General features: G+C 35.4%; 1 protein-coding gene across 3 annotated transcripts in view; it reads right to left on the minus strand.

Annotated features, from left to right (window-relative positions):
• Window positions 1–8,555, minus strand: part of COBL (cordon-bleu WH2 repeat protein) — a 129,260-nt gene extending 120,705 nt beyond the window's left edge. For all 3 annotated transcript variants that reach the window (XM_087946459.1, XM_087946462.1, XM_087946461.1), the window contains exon 1: window positions 8,063–8,555. In XM_087946459.1, coding sequence (XP_087802585.1) covers window positions 8,063–8,109 — 47 coding nt within the window. In that variant the 5' untranslated portion in view covers window positions 8,110–8,555. The remainder of the gene's footprint in view (window positions 1–8,062) is intronic.
• Window positions 8,556–13,502: the final 4,947 nt, after the last annotated feature.

The following is a 13,502-nucleotide window of genomic DNA, read 5'->3' on the forward strand; positions in this document are numbered from 1 at the left end:
CTTTAAGACTTGCGGACTTCAACTCCCAGAATTCATCAGCCAGCAAAGCTAAGCCAGCAATGGAAAGCTGGCTGAGGAATTCTGGAAGTTGAAGTCCGCAAGTCTTAAAAGTGGCCAAGGTTGGAGACCCCTGTCTTAGAGAACTGATTTGGTCTCCGCTGCTCTTTGGTGCTACCGGTATGGCAGAACTGGGCCAAACCGGTACAATACCACCACTGGCTTGTGTAGTGGCTAAAGGCTCCAGATAGGAAGCTTCCAGACAACAAGTTCTACTTCTGCCTTTGGAACAGAAACTAATTGGGTGACTTTGGGCTACCCGCTCTCAGTCCTAGAAATAAGGCAATGATTTCTTCAAAACTATGATTTGTCCATATAGTCACCAACAATGAAGATTGATTCAAAGGCACCAAAACCAAGAGACTATGATAAAAGTAACATGATAAACTACAAAAATAAAAACAGTAAAATATTATTCTATGTTGATAAGTATTGGAACTGGATTGGAACTGGACCCTTTTAATCAGAAGATCGTATTGCTTATTGCTTAAGATCTTAAAAACAAAGGCAGAGGGGTATTGCTTTCATACTTAGAAAGGATACAAGGACAGTCCTTGGGTGCAAAGCAATCAATCTCAATCAGGTTTCACAGACAACCTTTTACAATGGCACTAATCCAAATTTATTTTTCAAACACTACTACAGAATAGGAGGTTGATGAGTCTCATCAAACTCAATTGACTGAACTTGCAAGCAAATATCTTGTTTGTAGGTGATGATTAGAATGCCAAGGTTGAAATTAATAAAGAAAAAATGCAGATTAACTTTATGGTTTATGAAACTGAAGCTAGATTAACACTTTGTTAGTTTCTATATCATTTTACTGTTTAATATTATTTGCATGCTATGTGTATGAAAAATGAGTAATTTCCTTCCAAATATTCCCTCCTTATTATTAATATTATAAAGACAATTTAATATCTTTTATGTTTATTATATCAACATAGACCCAGACCTGAAAAGATAATCATTTACAACATTTACTTTTTCATACCATAGTTTATACTACATTTTACATAGAATTTAACATATTTACTTAATATTCAGAAGAAGAAAATATCTCTGTCAAAAGCCATAGGCATAATGTATCAACATTTTGCCTATTATCCAATTACTATCAATTAATACTTTGAAAATGACCTATTGGGTGTAAAAGAGAATTAGTAATTCATGAACTAATGAATTTCCAAAGAGCCATAATTTAGAATTTTACAAGGGTGTTTTAATTAGATATTCTATAATGAATTTACATTTTTAAACAGTGCAAATACTATAGAAATCATTAGATTAAGAATCACAATAAAAAAATTAAATGGCTTGTTAAGCAAATTTCATTTAAACATCTTCAAAGTAATAGTAGCTAAAATGCAAAAATGCTGATAAAACTATTTTTCATCTACAGAAGTATTCTGTTAATTTCCAAATTAGTTAATCTTTCATTAAAGATAGGAGAAAACTAAAAAGAAAATGCTAATAAGAATGACACTTCATAAAAACCTTTTCATTCATTCTTGCTCACACAAATGATTCTCCCTAATTGAGTTACATTCTTAAATAATTAAAGAAAGTAATTTAATCAGGCTGTTTTCTGCTGATGAACAAAGTAACAATTTGTTTAAACTTGAATAATATAAAAATAATTTAGCATATACAGGCAATCTTTGATTTACAACTATGAACTGACGGTTCTAAGTTACAATGGAATTGAAGTGACATGACTGCTCCTCCTGCTTATGACTGCTGCACATCCCGCAGTCACAGGATCAAAATTCAAGCACTTGGCAACTAGTATATATTTACAATGGTTGCAACGTCCCAGGCTCATGTCATTGTCACGTGACCTTCCAAGAGTGCTTTTAACAAGCAAACTCAATGATGGAAGCTGGACTTTTTTCATGACCACGTGACTCACTTAACTATAGTGACTTTCTTAAGAACCATGGCAAAAACAGGTAATAAGTTCAGGCACAACTCACTTAACCAGTGCCTTGCCAAGCAACAGAAATTTTGGTCCCAATTGTGATTATAAGGATTACCTGTAATTAGCTAGGTGAAAACACAGGAAAGGGGCCTGTTATACAGATAGCTCTTGGTTTATGAGCATGATAGAATGGAATTTCTATTTTCCACAATGGAAAATTCATCAATAAGCATCCAGTCATTAAGTGAGGCATTATATTACCACACCCAATTTGAAGACATTTTTGCACGATTGTTAGGCAAATCACCTGTGGTCATTAAGCAAGGCATCACAAAACCACAACTTGCAACCTCCTGGCAGCTTCCCCATTTATTTTGCTGACAAGTTTGCAAATGGTGATCACATGACCAGAGGTTGTTGCAATTGTTGTACATGTGAAACAGTTGCCAGGCTTCCAAATCACAATCATATCACTATGGAGGTAGTGTGATACTTGTAAGTGCAAAGGACTGGTCATGTCACTGTTTTCAGCATTGTTGTAACTTCAAATAATTGCTAAATGAATGGTGTTAATGAATATTTGTGATCCAAACTTCTATTCTTACCAACATACCACAGCATCAACATGTACTCATATTAAAAGCACATTTAAGAGAGATAGGTGTGGGGCACACTCTGATTGTTAAGTAGGCAGGTTGTCAAATGCCCTAATTTTGATCACATAACTGTGGGGCACTACAACAGCCATAACTGGAGGACCAGGCATAAGCACCATTGTAAAGTTGAATAATCAAAACTTAAGTGAGAACTACTTATATAATGCAATGTGGAAACAAGATAAAACTTCAGAAGACCGAGCTGTTAACATATCTCTGCCAAAATGGGTTGCAGGAACTCAAACAAAGCTTGGAGTTAAGATATGAATTTAGATTGTCAGAAATGTTTCTCTCAATCAAATTCCCAGCCTTCATTTAAACTGATCCAAATGGATACAGTTAGCTACTGAAAAGTTAGGGCTAGGGTTAGGGTCAACTTCTAAGTACACTGTCACATAGTCAGAAAACACACTGTCAAGAAATCTGGCATTCTTCTAACTCTTTGCCTTTGGTTCCTGATTTATTTCCTCCAGTCATGCAAGGTTTGCAGCTTTGAAAGCTGTCTCTGATTATCATATTCCAGAATGTCAGCTATAAGTATCATCTTGAAGATATGACAAGAAAACTACAATAAAGTAGGAACCTAGGCCGGGGTACATAAGCCCAGAGGACTTTTGGGAGAGGAAGTTTGAAACTTCAAATCCTTTATCTGCATAATACAGACAATCATAATACAGATAATCCTTGACTTATGACCACAATTGAGACCAAAATTTCTGTTAAGACATTTCTATATAAATTTTGACCCCTTTTTAATGATCTTTTTTTATGATGCAACTTGTCTTGTTAAGTGAATCACTGCAGTTGATAAATTACTAAGCAAGTTGTTAAATGAATCTGGCTATCCCATTGACTTTGCTTATCAGAAAGGTCGCAAAAAGTGATCACATGATCCTGGGGATACTGCAAATGTCATATCTCTGGAAAATGATCATAGGTCACTTTTTTCAGTGCAGTTATAATTTGAATGGTCACTAAATGAACTGTTAGGATTCAGCATTTTCTTTATTTAAACAATCTTTTTGTTAAAGGACACACTTTGTTTAAAAATACACTTGCAGTGATTTAAAAATGCCCTCTTAAGATTTCAATAAGGTGATGGTATTTGTGCATACAACAAAATAATCAAGTAAACATTTCTAAGAAAGAATGAGAGATTCCTGTTATAGGCACAAACCATTAACAATTTTTCTGCTTTCAAGACTTTAGTTTTCTTATAAGCTGTCTGTTTGTCTACATGGTGATTATGTTTGATATGTTTTATTTTATTATTTTTATTAGTTTATAATACATAATACAAAAATTCAAAAGAAAATAGGAGAAAAATAGGGAAGGAAAAAGGGAGAGGAAAAGTGTGGAGCAACAGAAAAAAGAAAGAAAAGGCACTGACGTTCGACTTCCTTTGATACATTAGAATAAGGTAATAAATCAAACCTCAACATTTTACTTTTACATAATATAAACTAGCCATTTCTATAACAAATTATTGATAAAAACCAATTTTTTTTCCACCTCAAGCACAAAGTCCTAAAGTGGTTTCCAAGCAGTTAATCCTAGGTAATTGCATTTTTGTCTTTAATCAAAGCAGTCAACTTGGCCATCTCTGCTAACTCCATTAGCTTTTGGAACCATTCATCCATTGTAGAAATCAGTGTCCTTCCATTTTTGTGCATAAAGTAATCTTGCTGCCACCAACATATATAACATCACAATTCCAAAATAAATTTCCAAGTCTTTTTTCCATTAAACCCAGAAGAAAGTCAAACCGATAACTCATTTTACCTACTTTGAATCTTTTTTTCAATTGCAAATATGTAAACCAATGACAGATGCGTCCTTCTAATTATAATTCCTCTTTGGGTTTGACAATAGGATCACCAAAATTAAAAAATCTTATTTGACCATAAGTCCACCAGTCTGGCTTTGCTATCATTTCCTTTCTTAAAAAAGCTTCCTGGGGTGAAATCCAGAGGGGCAACTTTAAAAAAAACTTATGTATTTATTCTTAACTGTTCAGATGGCACATCTAACAAAATGGTTATAAAAATCAACATTTACTTTAACCTTGTCATACCATAAATAGTCATACCATCCAAATCTTAATTCATGGCCCTCTAAATTAAGTAATTTCTTATTCAGAAGATTAATCCACATGTTTAGCGAAGTCTGGTAAACCCAAACCTCCTTTTTCCTTACCATCTTGCAGTAATTTGTATCTAACTCTTGTTTTTTCCCCTTGCCATATATTAGATGAACTGTTGTTAAGTCGATGGACTACCTGTTCTATATATCTGTGTGCATGCATATCTGGTTTTCTGCTGATGCTGGCCTAAATAGTGTATGAACTGGGACAGCTATCTGAACTTTGCAAAAGATGCAACTGCTTTAAAATTCAGAGATGCTTTTGTTTACAAAAATATACCTTATGAAATATCTCTCTAAAAACTTGCAGAGTCCTGCAAATCAACTTTTCTAATAATCTGACAAATGCCACAAGAAAAACAGTAGGGGGAAAAAGTTTCTTAAAAATTCGTATGCAAGTACATTCTGCATATAAACAACCTTCTAAAATAATATCTCTTCTTTTAACACCAACACAGTTTCTAAAAATGCATCGCCTGGTCACTAGAGGGTAAGGAGGCTAATTTCAGAACATTTTATAATGCAGACACAAAACTGGATGGGATTATTTATGATCAGGACAGAAAAATAGTAACATTGCTCATAGATAGTTTTAAAGTTCATGGTTTTAGCTATCATAACAGATCCATGCAACAAATTCAGCATTTTTTCTGTATGAACATTAATAAACAGTTATATTTAATTTACATACAATTTAACTTCCACAATCCACAACTCTGTTACAAATTTCACATGAGTGTTGGATAAAGATCAGGTCCTTGGCCTGAAAATAATGCAAATGTTTTGTTGAGTGACACTCTAAACATACAGGCCAGGGGTTTAAATAAAAAAACAAACTCTCAGACTCTATTGATTTCCAATATAAAAAAACAAACTTTAAGGGTCTAGGCCAGCAATACAGATCTTGGCTAAATGCTAGAGATTATATTATTCTATTTAAATTTTTAAAATCTCTTTCATTCTGAATTAACTTTTTTTCTGCTGTTGTGTACACCTAGATCTTTAAATACACTTGTAAATGTAAATGGTATATAAAGAATTGAGCTGGAACATTCATTCACTTATAGCAATTGAAAAAGAAGCCTAGGACATGATACAGTAGGCAGTAATGTAGTTTGTAAACCTTGGCAAAATATTTTGCAAACTGTGGCTCATGGTCTAATATGTGTGAATCCAGGCACTGTGATTATTTCAGAAACACAGTTAAGCAAGCTAACTTAGCAGCATATGACTCTCCTAATCATCTCCAAAAATCTTTAAAATTCACATACAAACATTGTAATAAATAATCTTCTTGAGTTTCCTTTACAGTATGTAAACCAGACTGAGATGGGGAAATAATTTATTTCACTATGAATTAAAAACTGTGAATTAGAATTAAAATTTATAATTCTAATTAGAATTATAATGTATTAATTAGAAGCTAGTGTTCACATAGCACATTGTTTTATTGAGTAAACCATAATTGCATAGATGAAATTTCTGTTTAGAAAAATAAAAAGACTACAGTGAATCATTAAAGCTTTTTAAAATAAAACAGAGGTCACTTTTTTAAAATTACCTCAGGCATATTTGAAAAATTAAAGCTTAGTGTAGAATTTTATACTAAAAATATTTAGTTCACAGTCAAATCAGACAGACTGGAAGGCTACACCTTTTTGAAAAATGGGTATTAGAAGTACTTTTGTCTATGATTTTAAAAATAAATTAGTACTGTAGTCATTCCAAAGCTGTCCTGACATTGTTGCATATTTGTATGCCTTTACATAGAAAGCAATAAATATTAACATTTAAACATCTGGTTATTAAAAGGCATTTCTTTAAACCATGAATACTTATGATTTGGAACAGTAGATGGGTAATACGCTTTTTCAATTACTAAACTAATATACTGCCACAGAAAAGAGCTTTCAGCTTGTCTAAATTTTCTTTTCTATTAAAAATATTTAGTGCACGCTTTTTAAAATTGTATAAGTTTATGCTCTCATCTAACAGTATAGTTAACATTTGTACAACAAATCAGGTATTTGTGTTATCCTATTGTCATAACACAATATATGAGTCAACTGTTCTCTCATAGTTGTATCACTTAAGTATTAAAGTTCCTTTCAATAGAACTAAACCAAATATATGGAGCATGTCTATTTTTATAATTAAACAGAGTTAATAGTTTTAGGAATGTTTCCAATTATGAAACATCAGAGGAACATAAGAATTACAACACTTCTGCAGTTGCCCATATCAGCCCCATTCAGCCCTACTACTCTACAGTATTTATTTTTTATATTTATATTCCAATTTTTCTTTTAGAGGTCAAGGTATGGCTTGGAATGGAAATCTCTAATATGTTATCCCCACCTAAACAACTTTGTAAAGTTAATTAGGCAAAGTGACTAATCCAGAATCACCCAGTGAGTTTCCATGGTTAAAAATGAACTCAAACATGAGTCTCCCTTCGTCTTAGTCCTCCAATAAAGCAATATGCTACTTTGCACAGCAGCTCCTGGAATCCTTTAAACTAAGGTGTCATGGCAACACTAAACTTGGAATAATTCCCCAATCACTGGTTTGTGCGACACAGGAGCGAGGCTAGACGGCTTGTGGGCCAAAATGCTCCTTCTGCTCAACCTGGCATGCGAAGCCCAGCCCCTTGCCGGGGCCCAGCAGTCGCCCAGAAGACCCTACCCTTCACTGTCTCCTGCCGCTTTAACTAAGCAAAAGACTCGCCTCCCACTCGCTCCCTTCCAGTTGCCGGCCAGGCTCCAACTCCACCCTCAACTGTCAACAGCTGCAGAGGCGGGGTGAAGGAACGCCGAAGAGAAGCGGGGAGACACCCTCCCGAGTCCAGATTTGACTATGCTGAGGAGCACTGGCGGCGTTGTATTGGAGAACATCGCCTATTGCTAGTTTTTGTTAATCTAATTATCTTAGAATTAGATAATACAACCCAGAAGGGGCTGGAAGGACTGTGGTTAGAAAAGGGCTCACGTGCCTACGCGCGGGATTTGCGAGGTTCAGTAAGAACAGAGGGTAATTACGAACCTAAATCTACTAACCCTTAAAATAGTCTGTTGAAAATGCAAGACCCGAACGCGGCTTTTCTTCGTCAAAACGCCGTCTGCGAAATATCCCTGATACACACACTGCTTGTTCTACCCCGCCCTGAACAACTTGCAGCCGAGAGGAATAAAAACCAGGACAAGCCTCTCCCCGTTGCTCTTTCTCCTATGCCCAGCCCTTCTCCTATTTAAAAGTGCATCTAAAATGCTCCCCCGAGTATCCTTACCCGCTGGCGGGTTTGCTGTCCCCGAAATGAGTAGCCCCTGTCTCCATAGTTTGAAACAGGCTCTTGCGCTGCCTTGAATGAAACTTCTCAACTCAATCAAATTGCAGCTGGCGGTGGGGTAGATGGCGGGCGTCTGCTGGGCCAATTGGTTGGCGCGCCGTGTTTCAGTCACGCCGGACTCCCACTCTGAGTTTCGAGCTCCCTGCCTTCTCCTGTGTGAGAGCGCGGGGCGTCTAAAAAGAGGATACACGCGGAGTGGAAAGTTATTGCTGGCTCTCGCCTGGCATCCAGGGAGCAACTAGAAAGGCAACTTCCGTCCCCGAGGCCAAGAGAGAGGGAGAGGCACAGGCAAGGGCAATCTCTTCGTTTGCTGTCCCGTTGCGGAGCTGAATGTCCTGCAGGATAACAACGACTTTTCGTTGTTGAGTTTGCCAGGAAGGCAGAGAGGGAAGCTATGCAATATTTATAGGCAGGTGTTTTCTTTCGGAGGCCCAACGAACCGGATGTGTTGTCTGAACAAATTAGCGTATCAGGAGCAACTGCTGATAATTAAAGCAGCAGAACATATCCCCATATGTAGGTATCGGCCAAATTATTCCTAAAACACTTATAAAGTAAGCACAAGGTAGGGTGCGTGATATTAAAACGTTCACAAATGGCTTGTATGATAGACCTTAGGCTGAAGTAGTGCAACATTCTCTCCCATTCCGCTGGGAAGGAATTCTTTTTTAAAGACAGAGCTGTTAAATAATGCCGAACCGACATTCATAATCTTGGATCTGAAATGGAGAACTAAGCTGTTGCACCTGTTATAGAGCTGCAGTAAAATAGTTACTCGCCGACAATACTGTAGTCCAAAGCTCGCTTCAAGCTCAAATACCGCTTTGGCTCGTGCGAAGGGCAGGTTCCTCGCCGTAGAAATTTAGATGAAGGCTGGGGACGTGGAGCGAGCACTGTATTATGTGACTGCTCTGCTCTAGGCGAATATAGCAACCTTACAAGGTCGAGGGAGAAAGGCAAGCGGTGGTGCACCACGTTTTTGTCAGTGGTTGCCGGCAAAAGCGGGCTTGCGAACAAATGCAGATCACGTACCTGCCACAGTCAGAGAAAGGATTTTGCGTACGTAATCAAGAATCCGAAAAGTTGATTCTTGCCTCGAGTGTGTGTCTGAAAAAGAAGCCCCATTCCTTCCCTAAATGCTGAATCCCTTAAAATAGGAGGGCAGTTTTAAATTTCTCGGGACTGTAGTGAAGTTCTGAAATGAAAGCTTGGGGGAGGGAAGGGGTTTTTTTTTTTTTTTTTTGAGGAATGAATATATAAATTCAGAGTCCTCTAATGTTAGCAAGATCAAAGCTTCTCATTATATAGCCACACTTTTTGTTTCAAAACAATTTAAAAACAAAGGTATTTTGAGGTTATTACATTGCTATAAAAGACCCTCAGAGCCAATAGCCCTATTAAAATTGCTTATATTCTCATAATGGTAATCTTTTGCAAATCTGTTGGTTTATTATTTAATTCTGTGTAAAATTAAATGCACATATTTTATCTCTTGAGCCTCTAGCTTTTAAGAATGAATATCAATAAAGTTAAACTAATATTTAAGAAAATAAGGCTATCTTTCAATATAAAGGAATGTCTATTTTATAGTGATGCATCTGATATGGCCTCTGATAATGTCTGAGTTTAGTTTAGTTTATTGTCATTGCACCTCGTACAATGAAATCATACACCATCTTCAGTGCACATCATGACCATGAAAATAAACACAAGCACACATCCTTCACACTCCACACATTGAACCAAAAACCCATAACACCACACCAACACTGTACTATACAGTAGAAAATCTCCTTGTACAAATGGCAATCACTGTAGCAGAATGAAGAGCTGGCAAGTAGACCAGCTCTTTGTTACTTCCTCTTGTTGAAAGGTGCCAAAATGCCTTTCTTTCAAGGATTTGATTTTCCCGCTGGGAGAGCTCCGGCGCAAGGATACGGACAATTGCTTGAAAGCTGGATCTTTTTATTTTTTCAGGAAGGCGGAGAACAGGGAGAAGTCTGCGTTCCTGGGCTAGCTAGCTTCTTATGGTAAGTCCCTGGTTTTTTATACCCTTTTCTCCCTTTGTAAGTTGATTTTGTGTGAATGTATTTGTGCTTAATGTTTCAAATCCTGTTTGAGTTTGTCTTTATTCCCGCTGGAGGGCAAACTCCGCGGGGTGCGGAAGGCAAACTCCGCGGGGTGGCCAGATTGTATTTTTGGTTTTCTCTAATCTCTTTTAGCTTTAAGATAGTTTTTCATATTTGTTCTGTGGCAATCTCCTGTCTGTCCCTTTTGTAATTTATATTTTGTGTCTTTTGTCTGTTTGTTTTGCTTATTTGGTATGTCCTGTGTTTGTAAGGGTTTTCTAAATTATCTTTTTGTTTCCTTTTCTTATTTGTCTAGTTTTCTTAATTACTTAGGCTTTTGTCTATAGGGATTCTTTAATACCTTTTTTATTTGATTCCTTTTCCTATGTAAGTTTGTTTTATGGTTGACCTGATGTCCCCCTTGGGCTTTTCCTGTTTTTTGTGACACTACTGTCTTCATGAAGTTCCCTTTCCACACTCTCCAGAGGATTGCCCTTAAATACTCCAAAAAGTTGTTTCTTGTGAGCAGCTTCTAAGCATGTGGAGGGTGAGAGAAAGCCATCTTGTTCAAACCTTTAAAAGGGCACTACAGTTGTATACTTCCTTTTTGGGAAATTACAAAACTGATTAAGGGTTCAGATGGATTTGAAATAAGATATTGGTATTAATTATAAGAATTCTTCCTATTGGAAAATCCTTTTGTTTTGAATTCTTAAAAAAGATATGATTTTGAAGACTGGACACAGAGAACCAAAAGGTTCTCTGAATTATAAAGAGAAGAATACTTAAATTGAACTACTAATATAGAATGGAGCAAAACTATTTTGCTATATTAGACTGTGTATAAATATTGTTAAGAAAGAGAAACAAATTTTATAGAACAAGACTTAGATTAATCTGGAAGTCGATTTAAAAATGACTGATTATAAGAATTATATAGAAAAAGTGCTTCACTGAATATTCAATGAAACTAACTAACATTGTAATAATTAAAAAGAGTTTAGAAATAACAAAGAAAGAATTCCCCTGGGGAATTCTGGGAGTTGAAGTCCACAAGTCTTAAGGTTGCCAAGGTTGGAGGTCCTTGCTTTAGAGTGTTTAATTCTTCCAATTCACAATTATAAATTTGTCTAATCAGTTCTAATACCAGATCATCTTTAATCCACTACCTGTTACTTGGAAGAAACAAGACATAACTTCTCAAGATGGTCCTATTAAACTAAAATCTAGGAAAGAAAGAAGAAAGAAAGAAAGAAAGAAAGAAAGAAAGAAAGAAAGAAAGAAAGAAAGAAGAAAGAAAGAAAGAAAGAAAGAAAGAAAGAAAGAAAGAAAGAAAGAAAGAAAGAAAGAAAGAAAGAAAGAAATGGTGCGGGTGTGCAAGAGGTATTGCAGGGTGCACAACAGAAATAAGAGTGTGCTTATTCTATTAAATGGAAGTGAGAACTGAGTATATCAGGAAAAACATAAAAATAATTTGAATGAAGTTGCTTTAGTATGTGTGTAACTAAAGAGTGTTTTTAAAAAATGAATGGTTCCTAAATTAAAATGGATTAAATGCCAGTTAGTGGTTACTATAAAGAAGTACATTGGGATGATTTGGTCAAAGAGAATAAGTGAGGAATTAACCTATAAAACCAATACAGTATAATTACAGAAGAATCTTGGAGGAGGAAGATCAAGGGTATTGTGTTGGATGGAGTGGATAAGATCCCCAAAAAGAGAAAGCCACATAAGAAAAGGAAAGGACAATATACTATGAACATTTTAGAAGTCAGGATAGCTTCAAGGACAAACACTGAATGGAAAATATAGAAAAGACGGAATAGTATGGAGGTAAGTTCGTTTTACCTATGTTGCCTTTCCTTTCTATTATTTCATGCCTTTAATTTCTTTTAGTCTTTCTGCACTCAGCATAATGTTGCTAACTCAAAAAGGAATAGTATAGTAATTTGTGTATACATTGAACAATTGTTTTAAGATAATCATTTTTATTTATATTGATTTTTTAAATTTTAAATTGATTTTTTTGTTTAAATCTTTTGTAAAACATCAAAACAATTCAAAAAACATTATCTTCTATGTTTGACCTATGTTTTATTCTATATGCTGATACAAAGATGATAAATACAATACATGGCAAAATATTTTACCTCCTTTAAAAGAGAATTTGAGGTAATAGGGGAGACCTGGGCAAAGATAGAAATCTGAATTTAAATTTTGTTTCTATCCAACCTTTATTCTTTTTTCAAATAACTCAAGGTAGCAAACATTTATTTTTTTCTTTATTATTAATTTTTTAATGCCACCCATCTTCCTTATAAGATAACTCTGGGTGGAATATATCCAACACTCTTTCCTCCTCCTATTTTCTCCACGGTAGCAACCTTTGAGGTGAGTTGGACTGAAAGAGACTGACTGATACAAGGTCACTCAGCTGGCTTTCATAGTTAAGGCAGGACTAGAATTCATGGTCTCCTGGTTTCTAGCCAGTAACTAGAAAGTAGACAAAAGAGAACAATTATGTTTTTTAAGTAAGCCTTTTACACATCAAAACAGGTGAAAAACTTAATTGCAAATGTTCTAAATTAGTTTCTGAATTTGCCAGTCAAACAGGACAGGCCACAAAATTGTGCAAGAAAAAAATTGTTGCTTATGAGAAGCATCTTCAAAGGAAAAATAGAAGAGAACATTGCCTCAACATGCAGGATATTCAGGTTAGTAAACATACATTCTTGTTTCTTCTTTTTTCTTGGTCTAATATTAAAGCAGCTTCTTTTTTCAATCTTCTGCATGATCCTGAAAATACACACAAATGTTTGAAGAAGTCAACTAATTAAAATCAATGTAACCCTTAAAGCATTATTTTTTCAGCCTATTAATTTATTTAAAAATCAGAATGTTCAGAATATAAAGTTTGGCATGCGGTTAATAAAATACAGTTTTTGATAGATTTGATTTGTCTTTTATAAAACTTTTTTTTATTAGTGATATGTTTAATTTCAGTCAGATCTATCCATGATACATAAAATACTGTATGGAACAAAGCTGTGACTGAATCTAGATATTCTTCTTCAGATACCACAAAGCTTCCTCCCAGAAGGTAACAAGGAAAACAGATCATGATGAGGATGTGCAATGTCCCAGACAATCCTGTGAATACTGCTCAAGCATCTTGTATATGTTATGTCCTGGATAGAAGGAAGTGAACTACCAATAATCTTTTCTGCCATCCTCACCACTCTCTACACTGCCTTTTTGTCTGAAGCAGTAATGCTTCCAAACCGGACAGTAATGCAATATGACAGGATGCT

This window comes from Notechis scutatus, chromosome Z (assembly GCF_049901735.1).
Source record: "Notechis scutatus isolate UNSWTSFEM ecotype Mainland chromosome Z, rNotScu1.2, whole genome shotgun sequence".
In the NCBI taxonomy this organism is placed as follows: domain Eukaryota; kingdom Metazoa; phylum Chordata; class Lepidosauria; order Squamata; family Elapidae; genus Notechis; species Notechis scutatus.